At 41.1% G+C, this 21,334-nt stretch overlaps 1 protein-coding gene across 1 annotated transcript in view; it reads left to right on the top strand.

Moving 5' to 3' along the window:
- Positions 1-181: 181 nt before the first annotated feature.
- The window catches only part of nkd1 (NKD inhibitor of WNT signaling pathway 1), a 98,002-nt gene continuing 76,849 nt past the window's right edge, over positions 182-21,334 (top strand). The window contains exons 1-3 of the mRNA XM_063066892.1: positions 182-397; positions 502-534; positions 690-814. Of these exons, the coding sequence (XP_062922962.1) occupies positions 373-397; positions 502-534; positions 690-814 (183 nt within the window). The 5' untranslated portion in view covers positions 182-372. The remainder of the gene's footprint in view (positions 398-501; positions 535-689; positions 815-21,334) is intronic.

Here is a 21,334-nt window from a genome sequence, read left to right as displayed (position 1 = left end):
AGCCCTTTTATTTTGGAGACTGCAAAGGAACCAAGTTTCCTTTCATCTGCCGCCCGCCAACCAACAGTAAAAGTGGGGCCGGAGCCAGAAGTGCTGTAATCTCGGGGAGGTGTCAATCATGTCCCCTGGTGGGTGAAGTTTCTTTTTGTTGCCGCCTCTCTTCCCTCTGTGTGTGAGTGTGAGTGTGCAAGGGGGAGGGTTGTAGATCGGAGAGAAAGAGCTGGGCGCAGACCCGGGGATCAGTCGCTGTGCCGCGGGATGGAGCGAGACTCCATCTAAGCCGCCCGAAGCACGTAGAGTCCAGTTGAAGCGGGACTATCCAGCGCTCCAAATGTCCCCTAAACACAGGCAAATGCAGAAGAAGCGCTAGATATGGGTAAACTTCACTCCAAGCATGGTAAGGGAGCGGTGATCAAAGCGATTATACTCGTTTTACTGTAAAATAGAAGTAACCCACATTTCTTTTTTCCCTTTCCGCTCTTTTACACCTTCACCAAACAGCCGCCGTGTGTAAAGCCAGAGAAAGCCCTGAAGGTAGGCACCTCTTCCTCTTTAACAACAACAACAACAAAAAAGTTTATATGTTGCAAAACTTTTTTTTTTGGGGGGGGGCAAAGAAAGTTCTGTCCATGTTTGGCTATAGCTGGCGTTGACTGGCAGAGAAGTCACGGCTCTTTCTGTTGATCTAGGTGACAGCTTTGTGGTGAATGCCTGCCTGAGTCGGAAGGGGCTGGAAGAGTGGATCGTCAAACAGAAGAGCGTCCCTGGACATCCGCAGGGTTTCCAGCGAGCGGACTGCAGGCTCTCCACCACGGTAAGCGGCTCCCCACATCCAGCACCCCCTTCCCCTCCTCACTCTAGCGCAGCCCGGCCCGGATACCCCTTTCAACCTGTCTCCTAGACCGAGGGAGGAGAGGGGTCCGGGAAGACATATTCACCCCTATTCCCAGTCCGTTTCATTGTTAAAAACGCTCTCCTGGGATCCGCACTGCGTCTGCGCTCAAAGGATATTTAACACTGTAATAAACTGCTTCGGAGCCAATATTTAAGGAAATAAGTGGAATTAAAAGTGGCTGTTGCCCCGAGAAACTGCGGAGAAATCACGCTGCCAATGGCGGGGTTTGGGGTGTATTGGAAGAACGGGCCGAATGATACCAGTTGGTACAATGCAGCCGTCGCGATTCAGATGTCATATGGAAAGTGTTACAAATTCCCATTTGTACACGCCTGTTTCCTTTTAACAGTCCGGCTGCTCAATCGATGCGTGATCTGAAAGATGTTCTTTTCATTCCCCCTACCCACTTCACCCCCACCCCCAACAAAATGAAAGTGTCCCGCAGATGTCTCCATCCTAGGTTTTAAGGGGAAGCCGGTTCTGGAGTCAGTTTCTTCCAATAGTTTTCTTGGGGGTGGGGAGGAAGCAAAGAGGGTTTGCTTGAGAAGCTACGACAGGCGCCAGTAGATTGGGTAAAGTCCAGGTGATCGCTGAAGAAAATATTATTTAAAGAGCTTGCCTCGCGGTTTTATAAATGTACTCAAACTAGAGGATATTTTTCTTACATCAAAGGGACTGGATTCTGGCAGGATGCCTGGTAGATTGAGATGTACATATCTTCAGAGCTCCATGTTGTAACTAAGTGCGATTTTAATGCCTAGTGTTTTTTTCTGGGATAGGTTATGTGTCCGGGGCATGTCGTGATGGTGTTGTTTCTTTTCAATATGCTGTCTTGTCTTTGTAATTCTCTCTGTGATGTTGGTACATATTTTATTTTGCATTCAAGTTTCACGGGCCAAACTGTGTAAAAAAAATGCACATCATTGAAGTGAATGAAACCTTAAGGGGGGGGGGAGAACAAGGAGGAGGCTTGGTCATTATCTGTAAAAAAAAAGGAGTGTTGAGCTGTGATTCCGATGTCATTGTCTCATTGTCTAGTGAAAGCTTTGAAGTTGTTACAATTAATCCTTCCAAAACTTGGAAAATGCATTTGCGGTGTCTGAGTGCGTTGATAACTGCAATATCAAAGGCAGCTTACTTAAAATTTAATAACAGCTCGCTTTATTAGTATACTTTTACATCTGACACAATTATTAGTTTAATTGACAATTTTTCACATTTAGGTAGACTTAAATTTGGTCTCAATCAGTTTTCTGCTTAGTGTGATGTTTATTGGTTGCTCACCATGGAGATTTATGACATGCAAAAGGCTAATGCCTAAACAGTTAATTTAAATGCCTGTATATTTGTTTTAAATTCTAAAGATTTCCAATCAAATGGAATTTGCCCAGAATGATGATAATTGCTTGATAAACCTGGCGTCTCCAAACGGGTTTGAATGGCTATTAAATCTGGCTGTAATAAGGCTGCTTGGAATTTGCCCTAATCCTGCATCTGGTCCGCTTCTTGGTGAATGAATGGATTACAGGAGACGGATTCACACGTGGAGCCAAGAGTTTCTTGGCTGCTGCATATTTCTTACCACTGGGAGAAGGGTTTTCTTTTTAAAGGGCCCTTGTGCCTCCTCCAACCACCCCCCCCCCATTTCCCCCACCCCCTTGCTAGTGTGCTAATAAAAGAAAGAAAAAGAGAAAATAAGTCATCTGCTTGAACTGGGTTCTTGTGAATGGAATGAAACTGTATCTTGAGTTCCTGCAGAGTGTTGGATGAAAAGTAGCAGAAGCCACGTAACAACGGCCTTCTGACAAGCAATCTGAGGATCTGCAAATTCCATTCCCCACTTTGTTCGCCTTGCCCATTAGTGGTGAATGCAATGATGCATAATTTTTCCATCCATAGATGTGTGATGCATTTCAATGATAGAAGTCAGACATCAGCTTTCATCATTCCAAATATGTAACGCCAGGAATTCAAAATAAAACATACTTTAAAAACGTGGGGAAAAAAATCAACTTGTAGCAAGAACTGAATACTACAAAGATTTTTTGTACAATTTTGCTTTAACTCTTTTGCGCAGGCTGAAGTGCTGTCATTCTTACTTGGGAAATAAAAATCATGGGGAAGGTGTCAAACTATAGTGCTCTGTTGTTATTTAATGCTGTTGTAAGACTCCCTGGGGGCTCACTGAGTAAATCTACACCACCTGGTATAGAGCTGGAGCAGGCGAAGCTTGAAAGTCCTCCGCTGTTTTTTTTCTTCCTTGTCTGTCTTGGATTAGCTGATCATGGCTAAGGGAAAATGGAAGCACCATAAATCTGTACTTCAGGAGTAGGGAGTTTCCAAAATCTGTGAAACTTTTCATCCCTTTCCAATCGGTCTTACTGCAGTCTCTGCATATGGAAGGGCAAATGAAAGAAGGATCAGAGTTGGTCTGATTGTGTGCTGATGTTCCACAAGCACTCAGCATTTGCTGCTTAAGTTCAGACTTGTAAAATGACCACTTGGGCAATAAACTGAAAAGATACCAGTGAATGCAGAACCATGCCTGGCTTGCCATTGTCTCTAGGAGAAAGCAATGGATTTCTAGGCTATTTCTTTCCACTACTAATGCAGCATTTTTATCATCTAGTTTGTTAGGGATCCTTAATTATTGTGACCACGTGCACTGCGGAGCAGGAGAACCAGATCCGTGTATAGTTATATGCATAGAAGGAGTGCACTTTCAGCTCAGACAGTTCATGAAATTTTTAATATTGAAAGAGGTTCCCATTAGTTCTGAAAGATAAATAGCATTGTTCAGAGTGCAAAGTTTTCGAGAAGCATATTTTTTAGTTTTACACTTGTTATATAGTTAATTTGCAATGTGTAAAGTGCTGGCGAAGTGACTACTGTAAGGTCATATTATAAGGGATAAAGTGAAAAGTTTTGTTATATATTGAGTGGTGAAAATTGTGTGACACACAAACAGCAAATGGGGGAACTCGCTTTCCTTCTCCCAATCCACACTCATTTTCCGAATCCATGCTTGGGTCAGATATTGTGAAGCCCTGCCTTCTATTAGTTTCTTGCAGTGAGTACTTATTGTAGTTGTACAGGTTTATGGGGACATGTGCCTTTGGACAACAAAACATTGTTAACGCAGTGTTGTGGTTGTGGTAAGAAATTTTTGGAAGGTTAAGCTCCCAAGTAATTTGTTTGCAAAAATTGTGATGGAAAGTTGTCAGCTGAGTTCCCAGTATGCTTTGTATTGTATCAAAATTTTCTTATTTCAAAGTATTTCCTCCACCCAACCCAAAAGTTATTCATGTGTTTAGCTAATTCAAAGATTGTTCAAACCACAATGTAATTGTAATACAATAAAATACATACTTCTCCTGCATGTTTTTGATTTTATATACTCTATGATCCTTTCAATTCTGGATTAAAGCTGTTGGAGAATGAAATAACATTGTTGTCTTAGAAAGATGAGCTTTATTTGTCAGATGTGTATTGACTCATGAATGGTGTGTAATGGATCGTTTGTGTCAATGACTAACACAGTCCAAATATGTGCTGGGACAGCCCGCAAGTGTTGCCATGTTTCTGGCGCCAACACAGCCTGCCCATAACTTACTAGCCCTAATTCACAAGTCTTTTGAATGTAGGAGGAAACCAGAGCACCTGGAGGAAATCCAAGGGTTCGTGGGGAGAATGTAGAAACAAATTATAGGCAGTGTCAGTTATTGAACCCCAGTTGCTGATTGTTGGCGCTGTAAATCACGACGCTAGCTGCTACGCCACTGTGCTGTTTTTCATTTTAGTACAATTTCATTCAACCTCCAGATGTTTTTACCATGGCACTGATGTTTCATATCCATGCTGTGTGAAGGCAAGAGATAGATAGGTAGATACAAACCACCCATGTTGACCACCACATAGAAGATGGACTAGCAACAACAGTCTGTTATTGATCCCAAAAGAAATTACAGTGTCACAGTAGCATTACGAGTGAACAGATATGCAAATATTAGAAGAGAAGTAAGAAAGAATAAAAAATAAGTTTCTTCAAATAGTCTGGGGGGGGGGGTGGTCATCACTTCCCCATCTATAGGTTGACTCATTATAGAACCTAATGGTTGAGGGTAAGAATGACCTCATATAGCGCTCTTTGGAGCAGTGCAGTTGTCTTAGCCTATTACTAAAAGTGCTCCTCTGTTCAGCCAAGGTGGCATGCAGAGGGTGAGAAATATTGTTCAGGATTGCCAGGTTCTTCCATGGGGTCCTTTCTTATACCAGAACCTCCAGTGTGTCCAGATTTACTCTTACACCAGAGCCAGCTTTTCTAATCAGTTCATTGAGCCTGTTGGCATCACCAGTGTTGAATCCATTGCCCCAGCACACCACCGTATAGAAGATTGTACTGATGACAACAGACTGGTAGAACATGTGAAGGGGAGGCCTGCATACTCAAAAGGATCTGAGTCTTCTCAGGAAGTAGAGGCAACTCTGGCCCTTCTTATACACAGTCTCTGTGTTGGTGCTCCACTCAAGTCTGTCATCCAGGTTCACCACCAGGTACTTGTAGGTCCTCACCATCAATAGTAACAGGGAGCAGTGCAGGCTTGGTCTTCCTAGAGTCCATCATCTTCTCCTTTGTCTTACTGATGTTGAGCTGCAGATGATTCAGCTTGCACCATTTGACAAAGTCCTCCACCAGGGCTCTGTATTCACCCTCCCATCCTCCTTTTATGTACCCAACTATTGCTGATTCATCAGAGAATTTCTGCAAGTGCAGGACTCAGTGTGGCATCTAAAGTCTGAGGTATACAGGGTAAACAGGAAGGGAACCAATACAGTCCCCTGTGGGGCCCCAGTGCTGCTTATAGCCATGTCTGACACACAGCTCTGAAGCCACACAAACTGCGGTCTGCCAGTCAGGTAATCTATTATCCAGGATACAATGGAAGTGCCCACCTGCATTGAACAGAGCGTTCCCCCCATCAGTGAGGGCTGTATGGTATTGAAGGCACTTGAGAAATCAAACAACATGATCCTCACAGTGTTGCCCTGCTTATCTAAATGGGGGTAGGCTCTGTTCAGCAGGTAGATGACAGCATCATCGACTCCAATGTGCTGCTGGTAGACTAACTGCGGGGGATCGAGGGCTGATCTGACCAGAGGTCAGAAGTGAGCCCGCACCAGCCTCTCTAGGGTCTTCATGATGTGTGAGGACAGGGCCACTGTAGCACTGACATTATCTGTAGAGTTAAATGATTGAAAAACACCCACATACTGACTGTGTGAATGTTTTCCCCTTCCACTCAGAAAACTGGCAAACTTTAATTTCCTCTCATGTTTCAGTCAAACTGCAGTATTTGTTTTAAAAAACTATAGTTCAAAAAATTCTTGGAAAAATCAAAAGGTCGGAGAGCATCTGTGGAGAGGGAAACAGTGAACGTTTTATGTTTCCAGTATCACAGTATTTTAACATGCAGTAGATGTGGACCGTTAATGGAGTTCTCAGTACTTCCTGTTAAAACCAAGTCGATGTCAACATGGTAGAAGAATCTCATTAACCAACCATTTTCCTGGCAGTGGCTCATTCAAACACCATCATAAATCAAGTAATCACTGGGACCACTGTATGGTGAGAAGGGGTCCGAAGTCACTGTATAATTTGCAGGAAGGCACTTGATTTTAATTGAACGTCTGTGAAACACTTCAAATGTATCAGAGCATGGTTAACTTTGAAGAGAGTATGCACAAGGCCATTTGAAATATTTTAAGTAGGAAGTGAAAAAAGACTGGACTTTCTTTTTACAATGTATTCCGTCTCAATCTCCACTTTGCCTATTCTCTGCTTGTGGAACAGCAGATTTTATTGCACTCTAAACAATTAACATTTTTCTAATATTTATTATTTTACGTGATGCACTGCTCAATGTGCCAGTGATGAGAGTAAGTCGATATTACTTGGGCACTTCTATTACTTAAGATAGTTTTTATCTGCACGGATCAATCTATTACAAAACACGTTTTTCACTGCGTATCCCATCTTTGTAGAAATCCATTAACCGACCTCGCTGAAAGGTCAAAAGGATTAAACAGATTGAGTTTATATTTGCTATAGAGTCTGGTAGCAGAGGCAATGGTGTAACACCCACCTAAAGAACTTGGGTTTTCAGAAAGTGGCTGGTTCCTGCTCACGGTAGTAAAATCTTTTTGCAGCAGTTTTACATGAACAAAGATAAACTATGCCCCTTTTTTACACCCCCCAGGGTGGAATTGGCTAATATGAAAGGGCATAATTTTAGGGTGATTGGAGGAAAGTACAGAGGTAATGTTATAGGTAGGAACGTACCTAATGCATGGAACATACTGCCAGGGGCGCTGGAGAGGCAGGCACATTGGGACATTCACGACTCTTAGGTGGATGAATGTAAAATGGAATGCTATGTGTGAGGGAAGTGTTAGATTGATCTTGGAGTGGGTTAAATGTCTGAACAACATCCTGGGCTGAAGGACCCATACTGCTCTATGTCCGATATAAAAGAAAGTGGATACTGGGAACTTCATTAAATTTATCAGTTGTGTGGTGGAAGCAAAAATCCTGAAGCCATTGTATTTAAGCAATAGTTTAATGTTGCAGCGATTAACTGGGGGATGATTCATTTGGTTTGTCATGTCCAAACTGACCTTCAGTTAACACTGCATCCTAGTTTTTGATCCTAGTCTTGTAGGGCATGGCTAAGAAAGTGCACACCACCGTTAACAGTGCCTTCGCCTTTTCGGTGGTGATTTCCAGCTCCTGACACTTGCAACTCAATGAATATTAGTTTTTGTTTCTCAACATCTGTCAAATCCTCCTAACAATTAATCTCAAACTGGTTAACAAACTAAATGCAGGCCAAGTAGTCCTTCCCATCCAGGATCTTTATTTGGCCTTGGGTGTAGTTTGATGTGGGAGGAACTAGCATGCAAGTCTTACATTTGAAGTACTATATTTTCATGTCATGATTTTGATTCATGCAACAATGAAAAGGCAAGAAGTTTTATTGAAATATTTCATCTGGTTTCTGTTAGCATTCATGCCTTTTCACTTTGTTATTCTTCAGCAAGTATCTGTGTTGCTAAGTGTCAGTAATAGTGAGCCTCCAATTTACCTTCAGGTTTGGGAGTCTTCAGAATTACTTAGTTTACACCAGCTGAGTAGTCCATTTTGCCTACCTGCTCTCTGCTGGCGCTCAGGAGCCACCTCCTACTTACAAGTACACTTTGCTTCGTATTCCTCTTTTCCTGTATTTCTTTATGATGTTGAAGGAGGCCAATCAGACCATTGAAAATATGGTAGCTCACCGTCCATTACCTCAATATTTTTTCCCTGTGATCTGTTCTCGCCACGTTCCCGTTAACTTTGCCCAGATTCCGCCAGTTAAAATAAGGGCAACTTACAACGGCTAATTAACTTGCTCGTCTTTGGGATATGGTAGGGAACCAAAGCAAACAGCAGAAACCCACACAGTCACAGGGAGAATGTGCAGATTCCACACAGGCAGAGATGGCAGTAAAGGTTGCAGGAGTTGTGAGGCAGCAGTTTGACCAGTTGCTCACACCCTTTGATCTCTTTCTTCTAAAAGCTTCCTCTATGTTCCCCAGTGCTTCCAGCACCTCATGTTGTCACCACTTGAAACATACTTAGTTTATGTCTGTAAAAGAAAAGACATATTCAGTGGATTTTCATTCATGCTTCGTTAGGATTAAATATGCAACATCATTTTGTAAAGGATATTTAACTTAAAGCTATTTGATAAATTAAGTAAGGAGAAACTCTTCCTCCCAGTGGATGGCTCAGTAACCAAAGGATAGTAGTTCGAGATAATTAGCATAAGCACCAGAGTGGAGGTGAAGAGAAGTCTTTTAATTTAGACACAAGGGCACTTTGAAGATGTGTAGGGGAATAGCAGGAGAATGGGTCCAATTCAACAAGCTGGCATGGATATGGTGGGCTGATTGGCCCTGTGTGGTCAATTTGTGAACTCTGTTTTGGATGAAGCATGGGATGTGGCAGCTTGAGATCAGTTCCACAATGTCTTGAATGGTGTTGAAAGCAGCTACCAATCATTGACAAGCAAAAGATAATGGTTATCGAAGGAGTAGTTTCTTTCAGGTAGACTTTCAACCTCCCAGCTATATGTGCAGTAAAGTGAACATGACTTTCGATTCCGTTTGCATTTTCTGCTTAAAAGCATGCACACACATCTTGAAAATAAATACTGCCACAAGCAAAAATGTACTTGCTTCAGTAAAAGAAATTCAAAGCCTCCACCAGTAACATGTAGTCAGTAGTTTACTGTTCTAAATCAGTGAGATCTGCATCATACAGAACTGCACCATGCAAGAATACACACATATAAGTGATTGATTCATCAAAGCTGTATTTCAGCTATTTTCAGTATGGCAGTGATATTGAAATATTTGAACAACCCCATACTAATTTCTCAGCAGATGCTGGTAATATGCTTACTAGTTTTGTTTTTAAAGTTCATCCTTGAGATACTGGTGTCACTGGCAAGGCTGATACTTAATGCTGATCTTCACATGCCTGCAGGTGCCTGTGGCTTGAAGATACCAGTGCGCTCTCAGTTTGAACTGCTACAGTCTATGTTTTCGCATTTGTGTAGGAAGGTCGCTTTTAACATCTCAATGTTTATGAAAGTGCCATTACCTGGTGGATATCTTAGTAGCTGTGAATAATCCGCCCTTATAATATTGAACACATTTGAAAAGTGGCAAGCTTTAAGGAGGACCGTAAACATAACAAATAGAGCACTGTCAAAGTGACTTCTTATGCATTAGTCTTCTGAAATCCATATACCCTGTAAAGTTATTTGAATGAAAGATGGGGGAGGAAGAATACTTTCAAACGTGCCTTTTAGAATAGACCTTATTATGACAGCAACCATTTTTAATTTTTCAAACTAGTGGCCTTGATTGAATGGTTCAATATTTTGCAGCTCCCAGTGAATGGCAAATATACTGCTTTCACAAATATACTCCCAGCTACTGAGTGTGTGCCTTGGTGTCCTCAACTTTATTTAGAGAAAAACTGAGATTTGTTTTGGCTCTTGAAGCTTCAGTTTTGCCTGTTTTTGGAGAATAAGGAATATATATAGATTTGTGAAATAGGCACGGCTTTGACGTCAGGAATACAGATGTTCCTAAGTTCTGTAGGTGCTTGCATTTAGAAAAATGACATTCTGCTTTATGAAATAGGGACAAAATGCTACAAAAGAATATAGATATGTTAAACAGGTAGGCAAAGATCTGGTTTATAAAGCAGGAAGATGTGAAGCTGCACATTTTGGCATAAAAAAACAAAGAAGCACATAAAACTAAGAAGGTGTTATGCTAGTGAAACGCTACAAATAATGAGATTCAGGTTTATTGTCACTGACATCAGCTTTGAAAGTTGTTGTGTTTTGGCTGCAGTGCAACACATAAAACTTACTGTAAGTTACAATAAAACAATAAATAATGCAAAAGAGGAAAAGCAATGTAGTGTTCATGGAACGATCAGAAATCTGATCGCAGAGGGAGAGAAGCTGAAATGTTGCGTGTGAGTCTTCAGACTCCCGTACCTCCTCTCTAATGGTCGTAATGAGAAGACAGCATGTCTTGGGTGGTGTGGGTCCTCAACGATGGATGCTACCTTTTTGAGGAACTGTCGATCGAAGATGTCCTCACTGGTGGGGAGACTTGTGCTCATGATGGGGCTGGCTGAGCTGCCAACCCTCTGAGGCCTTTTACGATCATGTTCATTGGTGCCTCCATGTGAGATAGTAATGCAACCAGTCAGAAAACTCTCCATGGTAAATTTGTAAAAATTTGTTTTTGGTGACTTACCAAATCTCCTCAGACTCCTAATGGAGTATAGGAGTATAGCTACTAGCGTGCCTTCTTCATGATTGCATCAGTTTGGTGGGCCCAGGTTAGATCTTCAGAGATGTTGACACCCGGAACTTGAAGTTGCTCACACTTTCCACTGCTGATCCCTCAATGAGGAATTGTGTGCGCTATCCTAACTTCCCCTTCTTGAAGTCCACAATCAGTTTTTTAGTCATGCTGACATTGAGTGCAAGGTTGTTGTTGTGACGCCACTTAACCAGCCTATCTGCTTTGCTCTTGTATGTTTCCTTGTTGCTCTCTGAGATTCTGCCAGTGACAGTGGTATCATTGGCAAATTTATAGATGGTGTTCATGCTTTGCCTAACTACTCATTCATAAATGTAGAGAGAGTATTACAGTGGGCTAAGCATGCATCCTTGAAGGGTACCTGTGTTGATGTCTGCGAGGAGGAGATGTTATCACCAATCTGTACTAACTGTGGTCTCCCGAATGAGGAAATCAGGAATCCAGTTGCAAAATGAGATACAGTGGCCCAGGTTTTGAAGCCTGTTGATTAGCCCCGTGGGGATGATGGTGTTGAACACCAAGCTGTGATCAATAAACAGCAGCCTGTCATATGGTACTTCTCTTGTTCAGGTGCTCCAAAGCCCACTGGAGAGCCAGTGAGATTGCATCTGCTGTAGACCTGTTGTGGTGGTAGCTCTGGAATGCAGAGGGATCCAAGTGTCCTGTTGTATGATTTGAGAAAGGTTAGTATGTGGATACAGGAAATTGTTTGGGATATCAACAATATGCTGTCATTGATTGCAAAAATGGAGGATTTATGGTTAGGACAATGGTGAAACCACTTCTGAAGTAGAATGCACAGTACTGGTCTTTCTATTTAGTGAGAATTAGAGTAATGGAGTTGTACAGCATGGAAACAGTCCACTATGCCCATACTGGCTGGTAACTATCTATCAACTGCTAATCCCACTGGCCCACAGTTTTCTATTCTAATTCATTTCAACTGCTCTTCCAGTATTTGAATGGCTCCAGTGTCTGCTTCCATTGCCACTGAAGGAGTGAGTTACAGATTTCAACAATCCTCTGGATGAGAAAAAACTCTTCCTAAATCCCCCTATCAATATCCTGCACTGAACATTAAACCTGTGCCCTCTGGTGAGAGCATAGGTTTCTATCCAATCTATGCCCCTCGTAATTTTTTTACACCTAAATTAGGTCACTCATTAGCCTCCTCCGCTCTAAGGATAACAAACCCTGCTTATCCACTTCTTCCTCATACTGTAGCTCAGGAAACATCCTGGTGGATCTCCTTTGGACACTTTCCAATACAATCATGTCCTTCCTGAAGTGTGCTGGCCAGAACTGTACACAGTACTCAGCTTGGCCTAAGTAATGTTTTAACAACTGTAACTTAATCTCCCTTTTATATTCTATGCCCTGGCTAATGAAGGCAAGTATTCTGCATGCCTTCTTTATCACTGAATCCATTGGTGCTGCTGTCTTCTGGGTCCCATTGAATAGTTACACCAAAATCTCGCTATTCATCAGTATTTCTTAGGCTCCTACCATTTGCTGTGCCATCTTCCTAACATTGAAACACCTCACATTTTTTTTAGGATTAAATTCCATTTGCCATTTCTCTTTGCCTGTCGTACCTTCTGCTCTATATAAATCTGTTGCTGAAGATTGGCTTGCTCACTACCAACAACATCAACAACCTTCATGTGATCTGCAAACTTAATGAATTATACTTCCATCCAGATCGTTATTGTTTTCAACAAATAGCAAGGTTCTGAGCACAATCCTTGTGGCATGCCACTAGTTAAAGGCTTCTAATCACTGTAACTCGATCATCACTCTGTTTCTTATCACCATGCCAGTTTCATCTCCAATTTGCCAATTTCATGGACACATAACTTCTGGACCAGTATCCAATGTCTGAGGCCTCACCAAACATTATCTCTGCATACTTAGTCACCTCTGAGAAAAATTCAGTTGAGTTGGTCATTCTGAACCATCTCAAACTGCAGAACAATCTCTCCATCTCAAAATGCCCAATAATGTTAACACTCAGATTATGTTTCTCAATAAGTTCCATACCAATGTTGTTTAATTCATTGGCAGTAGTTCAGTGAAGGTCTACTAAACGAAAACCTGGAATATCTTGTGAGAAGAGATTGGAAATGCTAAACCTGCACCTGTTAAGAGTTTAGAAACTTGTGAGGGGAGTTCTTGACCTGACAGATGTGGAGAGGATTTTTCAGAATCTGAATCACATTTATTATCACCAGCATGTGTTGTGAAATGTGTTAACTTAGCAGCAGCAGTTCAATGCAATACATAATTGGGATACATTTTTGGGATTTTTTTTATATGGGAGGATCAAGAACTGTGTTGGGGGGTGTCCATATTTTGGAAATAAGAGGTTGCCCATTTAAGGCATGCATGAGAAGAACTTTTTTCACTAAGTGTATCATGGCCATAGAGCAATGAGTCTTTGACCTGCTTCCTCAATAGTAGGAGCATAGTCTTGGAATACTTTTAAGGCAGAGGTAGATGTCTGATAAGCAAGAGAGTGAAAGGTTGCTGCTGTTGGTAGGCAGGAATGCAGGTTTGGAGTTATATATACATGTGCTGTGATCTAATTCAATGACAAAGCAGTTTCAACAGGACAAGTGGCTTATTCACACCACTAAAGCTTATCAGTTCCTGTTAAGTGGGATGTAGACCAACAATATGCATTTTATTATTTTTACTGAAACACAAATAGAAATGCAGTTCAGTCAGTTGGAGCAGGATCTCAATGACAATGTGGAGGAGTTTTGTGGAGTTGTTTCCTCCTGCATAGTAGTTTTATATGAATCATGCATTCAATACCCAGATTATATTCCAAGTCCGTATTTCTTGGGATGATGTAGAGGAACTGAAAATGTAATAGAATCTTGGTGTAGACATTTCAAGCTTGGAATTTCACAAATACAAATTCAGTGGTGAGAAGAACAAAACTTTGAAAGATAAAAGTTTGTTTGTAAGACACACCCAGTAGGTAGACACAGATTGTAAAGGGTTTAAATGTAGTTACCATTTATTGAGGGGTTCTACGTGGAACCGCCAGCAATGTCCTCCCAGTGGTCAGCTCATCCCTGACTTCATTAGAATATGGAGGTCAGAGATGAGATGGAATTCAGATGCTTCCTTCACCACCGATGGCCTCAGCATTGACAAGCACACATACCCTGTCCTGGAGGATTGATAGCAGTCTGTATTCAGTCCTTTCATAACAGCCATGATTAGTGTATTTTGCATGACCAATGGGAATCACAGACCTTGATAGGGTAGATGCAGGTAAAGACATTGTCTGTTGTCTTTACTTCATCTTTCAGTTTAGTAACTTCTAGTACTTTATTTGTATTATCTTTTGAATTATTTAATTATTTTTAATTTTTTAATTACTTTATCTAATTTGAGAGCAGTAGGTAATCTGGGTGTTCCCGTCAAAGCAGCTTTTAAACCTGCTGCCTGAGGTCATGTTGTCACTTGAAATCTATTCTAAAGAATGTTATGTGCACAACTACAGTGCAGATACGTTGAACAAGTACATATATAATGTACCTAATGAAATGACCATGGCAACCAAGGTTCCCCATCAATCGTCCCAGAGGACTACAGGGGACTACAGGAAGATAGTGTGGTTGCTGAAAAGGCAGATGGAGTAAGAACTCGGCAGAGGGCTGGATCAAGCTTGAATTGGTCCTAATAGTGTCAGCACGATGGAGCTCTGAACAGCTGTGTATTGGAAATGTTGATGTATCAATGTGAGCATGCTCTGTTCTTAAACAAAATTTCACATTTCTTACAAAAAAATTCTTCAGATATTAAAACAGGAACAGGTCCTTCGGCCCACAATGTTGTGCCGAGCCGGCTAAAAAGTAAACAACCATCCCCCCCGCCCCCCAAAGGAGCTAATCCCTCTTACCCACACAATGTCCATATCCCTCCATCTTCCTCAAATTCATGTACCTATCTAAATGTCTCTCCCTACCACCATACCTGGCAGCACATTCTTAGCATTCACTACCCTGAGTATAAAAACTTAACTCTCATGTCCCCTTTGAATCTAACCCTTCTCACTGTCAATGCATTTCTACCCTGGGAGAAAGATACTCCATGTCTACTCTATCTATGCCTCTTATGATCTGTAAAAGCCTCTAACAGCTCTCCCCTCAGCCTCTACTGCTACAAAGAAAACAGCCCAAGTTTGTCTAGCTTCTCATGATAGCACATGCCCTCTAAACCAGGCAGTATCCTGGTAAACCTCTTCTGCACCTCTCCAAAGCCCCAACATCCTTTCTATAGTGGGGTGACCATGACTGTGTGCCTGAACCAGAGTAGTATCTGCACTAACCTAGCTGACAACCTCAGTTCTTGGAGATGTAAAGTTTGTCTTTTATGTATGGAAGCACTATTTAGTTGTTCTTAGAGCAAAATTCAGTTTGATGCCTGATGCATTCACTTTTCCTGCTCAATACAATTTGGGACCCCCACCCTGTGTTAATATCGTCCACACGGTCTATGTTAAGCTCTTAACTATGGTCAGAGTTTTTGACTTTATGGTTTAAGTTACATTGGAACTTTTGTGGTGTTTAAGCAGACCCTTGGAGACGATTACTCTTGGTAGCTTGAGGGTCTCTGCTATACTGGAGTGGTTGGAGTCATCACAAGGAGCTCATCTTCTCAATTCCAGCCCAAACCAGCAAGGCAAATACAAACCTTTGACTACCTAGTTGATCTATCATTTGCCTAATAGAATAATTTACCTCGTCAGTTAATGGAGTGATTTTTTAAAAAAATTTTATTATTTTAAAATCTTAATTTAAATGAAAACTGTATCCCCCAAATTAAAAATTTACAGTATGTGTTTTCTATGTGAATTTAAAATAGAGAAGGAACTTTCTATAATGTTTACTTTGTCCTTTAGGAAAGCCTCCCCGTGTAAAATGTGATATTGTAGAATTAATGCTCACTGTTGCAATTGGATCTCTTAACCACAAATTATTTATTTGGATTAAATTTGATGTAGGCTGCCAAAATAGAAAATGTTGAAAGTACTGAAAATGCTCTGTGGGTAAAATCTGTAGTATTTAATGGATAAACATAATTTAGAAAAAATATGCAACTGATGTGTTAACTAATTAACTTCCCTGCCACATTCATTAAGATCAATTGGTTGGATATTAAATTGCAGAGGATAAGCTAGTTCCATTCCTGATCGAAACTGATCTCAATCTGAGTGTCAATTAGCCTCTTTAGTTTATAACAAAGGAAGGAACTATCAACTAATCTTTTTTTTCCCAATTCTTACACTGAGAAGTGCACATGAGTAGGATGTCAGGTGAAAACAGAAACCTAGTGAGGATTCTTACTGCCACCCTCCTTTCTCAGGCAAATTAGATTAGATTAGATTTAGATTAGATTCAACTTTATTGTCATTGTGTCAAGTACAGATACAAAGCCAATGAAATGCAGTTAGCATCTGACCAGAGATGCAAAGAATAGTGTTATTTACAAAATAACTGCGAATAAAAAGTAAGTGCTACAGCACACAAATATAAAAGTACTGAGACAGTACAATATGGGTGCAATACTGCTTAGCGCTGTGATGTGAGGTTCAGCAGGGTCACAGCCTCAGGGAAGAAGCTCTTCCTGTGCCTGCTGGTGCGGGAGCGGAGGCTCCTGTAGCGCCTACAGGATGGGAGGAGAGTAAAAAGTCAAGTTTAGGGTCAGATGCATCCTTGATAATGCATTTCGTCCTGCCCAGGCAGCGTTTATAGTAGATATTCTCAATGGTGGGCAATTGGGTACCCATAATCCATTGGGCAGTTTTCACCACACGCTGGAGTGCTTTGGGGTTTGATAAGGGACAATTGCCATACCACACTGAGATGCAGTTGGTGAGTATGCTCTCAATGGTACAGTGGTAAAAGTCCGTCAGTATCCTGGGACAGAGGTGAACTTTCTTGATGCACCGCAGAAATTCACATGTTGACGTTCCCTGACTAGGCTCTTGGGTGATGTGTTAGAAAGAGATGAGGCAGGGAACATTGCTGGAGGAGTTCAAAGTTCAAAGTAAATTTATTATCAAGGTATGTATATGATACCATATACTACCCTGAGGTTTATTTCCTTCCAGGTCTTCACATTGGAACAAACAAATACAATAGAATTAATGAAAAGCTACACACAAAGACTATGACAAGCAATCAATGGGTAAAACACTTTCAATAATTTATTTGAACAGTAGGATGCTCATACAACACACACAAAATACTGGAGGAACTCAGCAGGCCAGGCAGCATCTATGGAAAAGAGTAAACAGTCAACGATTCAGGCCGAGACCCTTCTTCAGGACTGGGGAAGAATAATGAGGTCAGAGTAAGAAGGTGGGGAGGAGGGGAGGAAGAAGTACAAAGAGATCGGTGAAACTGGGAGAGGAGGAAGGAGTGAAGTAAAGAACTGGAATGTTGATTGGTGAAAGGGATAAAGGGCTGGAGAAGGGGGATCTGATAGGAGAGGGTAGGAGACAATGGAAGAAAGGGAAGGGGGAGGAGCACTGGAGGTAGTTGATGGGTAGGTAAGCAGATGAGGAAGAGGGAAATGGGAATGGTGAAGGGGTGTGGTGTGCATTACTGCAAGTTCGAGAAATCAATGTTCATGCCTTTGGGTTGGAAGTTACCCAGGTGAAATATAAGCCTGAGTGTGGCCTCACCTTGGCAGCAGAGGAGGGCACGGACTGACATGTTGGAATGGGAAGTAAAATTGAAATAGGTGGCCACTGGATGTTCCCGCTTTTTCTGGCAGACTTGTAGGTGCTTGGCGAAGCAGTCTCCCAATCTAGGTTGGGTCTCACTGAGATACTGGAGGCTACACCCGGAGCACTGGATACAGTAGATGGCCGCAGCAGACTCACAGGTGAAGTGTTGCCTCACTGTTTGGGGCTCTGAATGGTAGTGAAGGAGGAGGTGTAGCGGTAGGTGTGGTACTTGTGTTTATTATTTAAATATAACACTTGTCTTTGATTTGATTTTAGTTGTCAATGATTTCTCCAGATAACAAAAAATATGTAATTGTCTCTTTTAAATGTATTGAAGTACTGCTGTCAGAAAATGTAGATTCTTCCTGTAATTTATAATGCACATCTACCAGTCTTAATACTGGTCACAATTTTAGTTGAGCTTTAATAGTTCTATATAATAGTTCATCAAAATATCATTAATGATTTTTGCTTTGATTTGTGCCTTTCATCTTTTTCCTATTAATAACTACATGAAAGCACATTTCAAAGCATTATTATGTTGTAACTTTTCGAACAATGACCTCTTTATATAACTATGTTTTAAATTACCTGTTTTCCTTTGATTAAGGAAAAACTTACTGTTTAAGTATTCCCTGTTTTTGTCTTGTGTACTGTACGGGGCTGCTGGTACTCAAAGAAATCCCAAAGTGGTGATATTTAAAAAAAACTTTCTTATGAAAGCATTCTTCTGTGTTTACAACTTTTAAAAGACCCATGAATTCTCAGTCAAGTGGTCTATTTTGTTGAGATTGCTGTTGACTGCATAGATAGCTGGACTATAAGAATTCAATGTGTTGCCTCAGTTGCATAGAAGAAAGGATGTAGTTCTTGTGTTGCTGGGTTCTGCATTTTACAGGGAAGCACGTGTCTTTGTGGACCACTGGGTACAGAATTTGCATTCAGCTTGTTTGCTTCAGTGACAGCTTAAATATATATCCAGTATTAATGGCCCTGTGGTTAAGTGTATCTTGTGAAAATGGGCATCAAAAATAGCATTTGAGAGGTCATTTATTTTGAATGCTTTAAGACATTAAAAATACATATTTTTCTTGTTTTTTTAAAACTGCTATCTCTTCCTTTCCTCTTGAGATTCTTTTTCAGCAGGAAAGCATTTCCACTTTAGTTGGAGACTCTTGTTTTTCTTTGGTGATGGACAGGAAGCTATAAATGAAGGAGGTTAAGGACGGAGGAGTGGGAAATTTGCATCTGAGGGCTTTAGACAGAATACATATAGAGGGAAAATCTCAAACTGTGTGAAGAGGAAGTAACATCTGTACATCCTTGACTCTATCTAATTTTAATATTTAGGGAATAGGGGAGGGTTACAACTTGCAAATTGAAGTTAAAGATTGCTCATTAGTTGTACTGCTGAAACCAATACATGATATTGCCCATGTAACTGATAGGCTAGTATTATACTGAAGTGCATTCCCTGTTTGTAGTCCTGACTGCCTGCACTGTAACTGAGATGGTGTTGCTGCCTGTGGAGACATGGAGAACTAATTAAAGGGGTAATTCTTTCAGTAGCAGCAGTGTCCACTAAGCAAGTATAATTGTTAGTTGCCAGATGTACTGTGGAATTCATGCTGCAATATAAATTGAGTAGTTCTTGCAACAGGGGAATTTAGGAATATTAAACAATGGCTGACTTTTGTAGAACAGTTCTTATAATTTTGTATTTTAAATGAAGCATATGATGAACTTGTACACTAATTTTGTAATTGTACTGTTTTTGTCATCGTTTCACAACAAGTAAGCAGAAGTGTTTGTTGAAGCAAGTTTCTTCTTTTCCGTACATAAAAATTAAAAAATCTCTGTATGTTTTGCTCTCCTGATATAATTATTCAAGCTTCTCTAACTTGGACCATGTAAGTGCGCAGTTAGTTCCAGAATAGCATCTAGTGCATGCACTTCGCACGTACCATATTGTTCAGGGAAACCGTGCCGAGTGGGAAGATGGTCACGTCAGCCAGTGTGCTGACTGACACTAGTACTGGCATTGCAGAGCTCGATGCTCTACATAATGGAGCATCCATTAGCAGCAGGATGAACTCGCCCTGGCTGATGCAGTTTTGAAAGGATCCTCTGCTTTTGGTGTATGGGTGGTTTTATTCAGTCAGGCTGCTGCTGTAGTTGAGTGAGCTTGAAGGACATTGTAAAGGTCATTCAAATTGCTGAAGTTTACATGTTTACAAACTTCTGGACAAAAGAGGCATGAGTACAGTGGTGTGCTCATCGGTATATTCATAGATATTTTTCAGCTGGTGCTGCGTAAGGGAATGAACAGCGGGCATGCACAGCAGGGCTAACTGTTAAGAAAGGTGTGAGGAAGAAGAAAAGAAGCCGGGGATAGGGTTGGTTGTCCATGAGGTGTGGTGGTCGAGCTGGGTTATAGGTGCTGCTCAAGGGGATCTCAGCCAGAAACCACAATCTGTTCAGAGTTGTGAATGCATTCTCATGTCCAAACCTCAACAAGTAAACTACAGGTAAACTGCCTGTGCATCAGAAATAGTACCTTTGTTGAAATATGTCACCAGTCCCAGCCACAAATTCAATCTTCATCAAGGATCACAGTGCCTATGGTTGTTAAGTGAAATTTCTTTGTTTCATTCATGTTGCGGCTGGAGTTGGAAGTTAATTGGGACTCATCGAAACCAGTGCATTTTAGCTCAATTAAGCAGCTGCCCCAATTAGTTAAAGTTTCATGGAAATAGTCTAAAACGTATAAAAAAGACAAACTACCATTTAAATGAGTAACGAATAATGTACTTAAATGAAATGCAGAACAAATTAGAATACTAACAACAGTACGATAAAACTGTAGTTCCTAATTATTGATTGAGGAGTTGATTTGTGTACGCTGCCACATTCTTTTCATTGACTGTAAATGAACAAAATCTGCACTGACACCTAGTGCAGATAATGGATTGCCTTCAAGCAATGCTTTCCACAATTGTATCATCCAAATCTTTGTTTTCATTGAAACATTCAAGATGATTGCTGATACCTTCAAATTCTTCATAGTTCCTAACTCGCTGAAGTAGTGAAATTGTTTCATTTTAACTCTTGGCCGTTTCTTGCATCTCCAAGCCTGAACGCTTGTGCAAGACAGTTTTGAATTGTCTTAACACACATAAAAGTTGCTGGTGAACGCAGTAGGCCAGGCAGCATCTCTAGGAAGAGGTACAGTCGACTCAGAGTCCTGACGAAGGGTCTCGACCTGAAACGTCGACTGCACCTCTTCCTAGAGATGGTGCCTGGCCTGCTGCGTTCACCAGCAACTTCTATGTGTGTTGCTTGAATTTCCAGCATCTGCAGAATTCCTGTTGTTTGAATTGTCTTACTGCTTTTCTTCCCCCAACTATCAGTGACAAACCCTTTTTGAAAATAAACACGCGCAGCTGATGCAATTTAAAAATTGTTCACTTTAAACATGGTATATTGTTAAACGACCACACAGTGCACATAACTGACCCTAGTTTGAAACTTCAGCAACAGTCTCCCGTCCCAATTAGGCAGCATTGTGTCCCAAAAAAACAAAGGGAATTCTGGCTATTTTCTCGGTTAGTGTTTGTTCTTTAAGAGTTGTCCCAAATAAGTGGCTGCTCCGATTAAACAATGGCCCAATTAACCAGAATCTACTACTTTGTGCACCTCCATAGTTCGCTATTCTGTGTTGATCAGGGTGGCTGCAG

This window comes from Mobula hypostoma, chromosome 14 (assembly GCF_963921235.1).
Source record: "Mobula hypostoma chromosome 14, sMobHyp1.1, whole genome shotgun sequence".
In the NCBI taxonomy this organism is placed as follows: domain Eukaryota; kingdom Metazoa; phylum Chordata; class Chondrichthyes; order Myliobatiformes; family Myliobatidae; genus Mobula; species Mobula hypostoma.
Note: the sequence above shows the minus strand (reverse complement) of the source record. Positions and strands in the feature narration are given on the sequence as shown.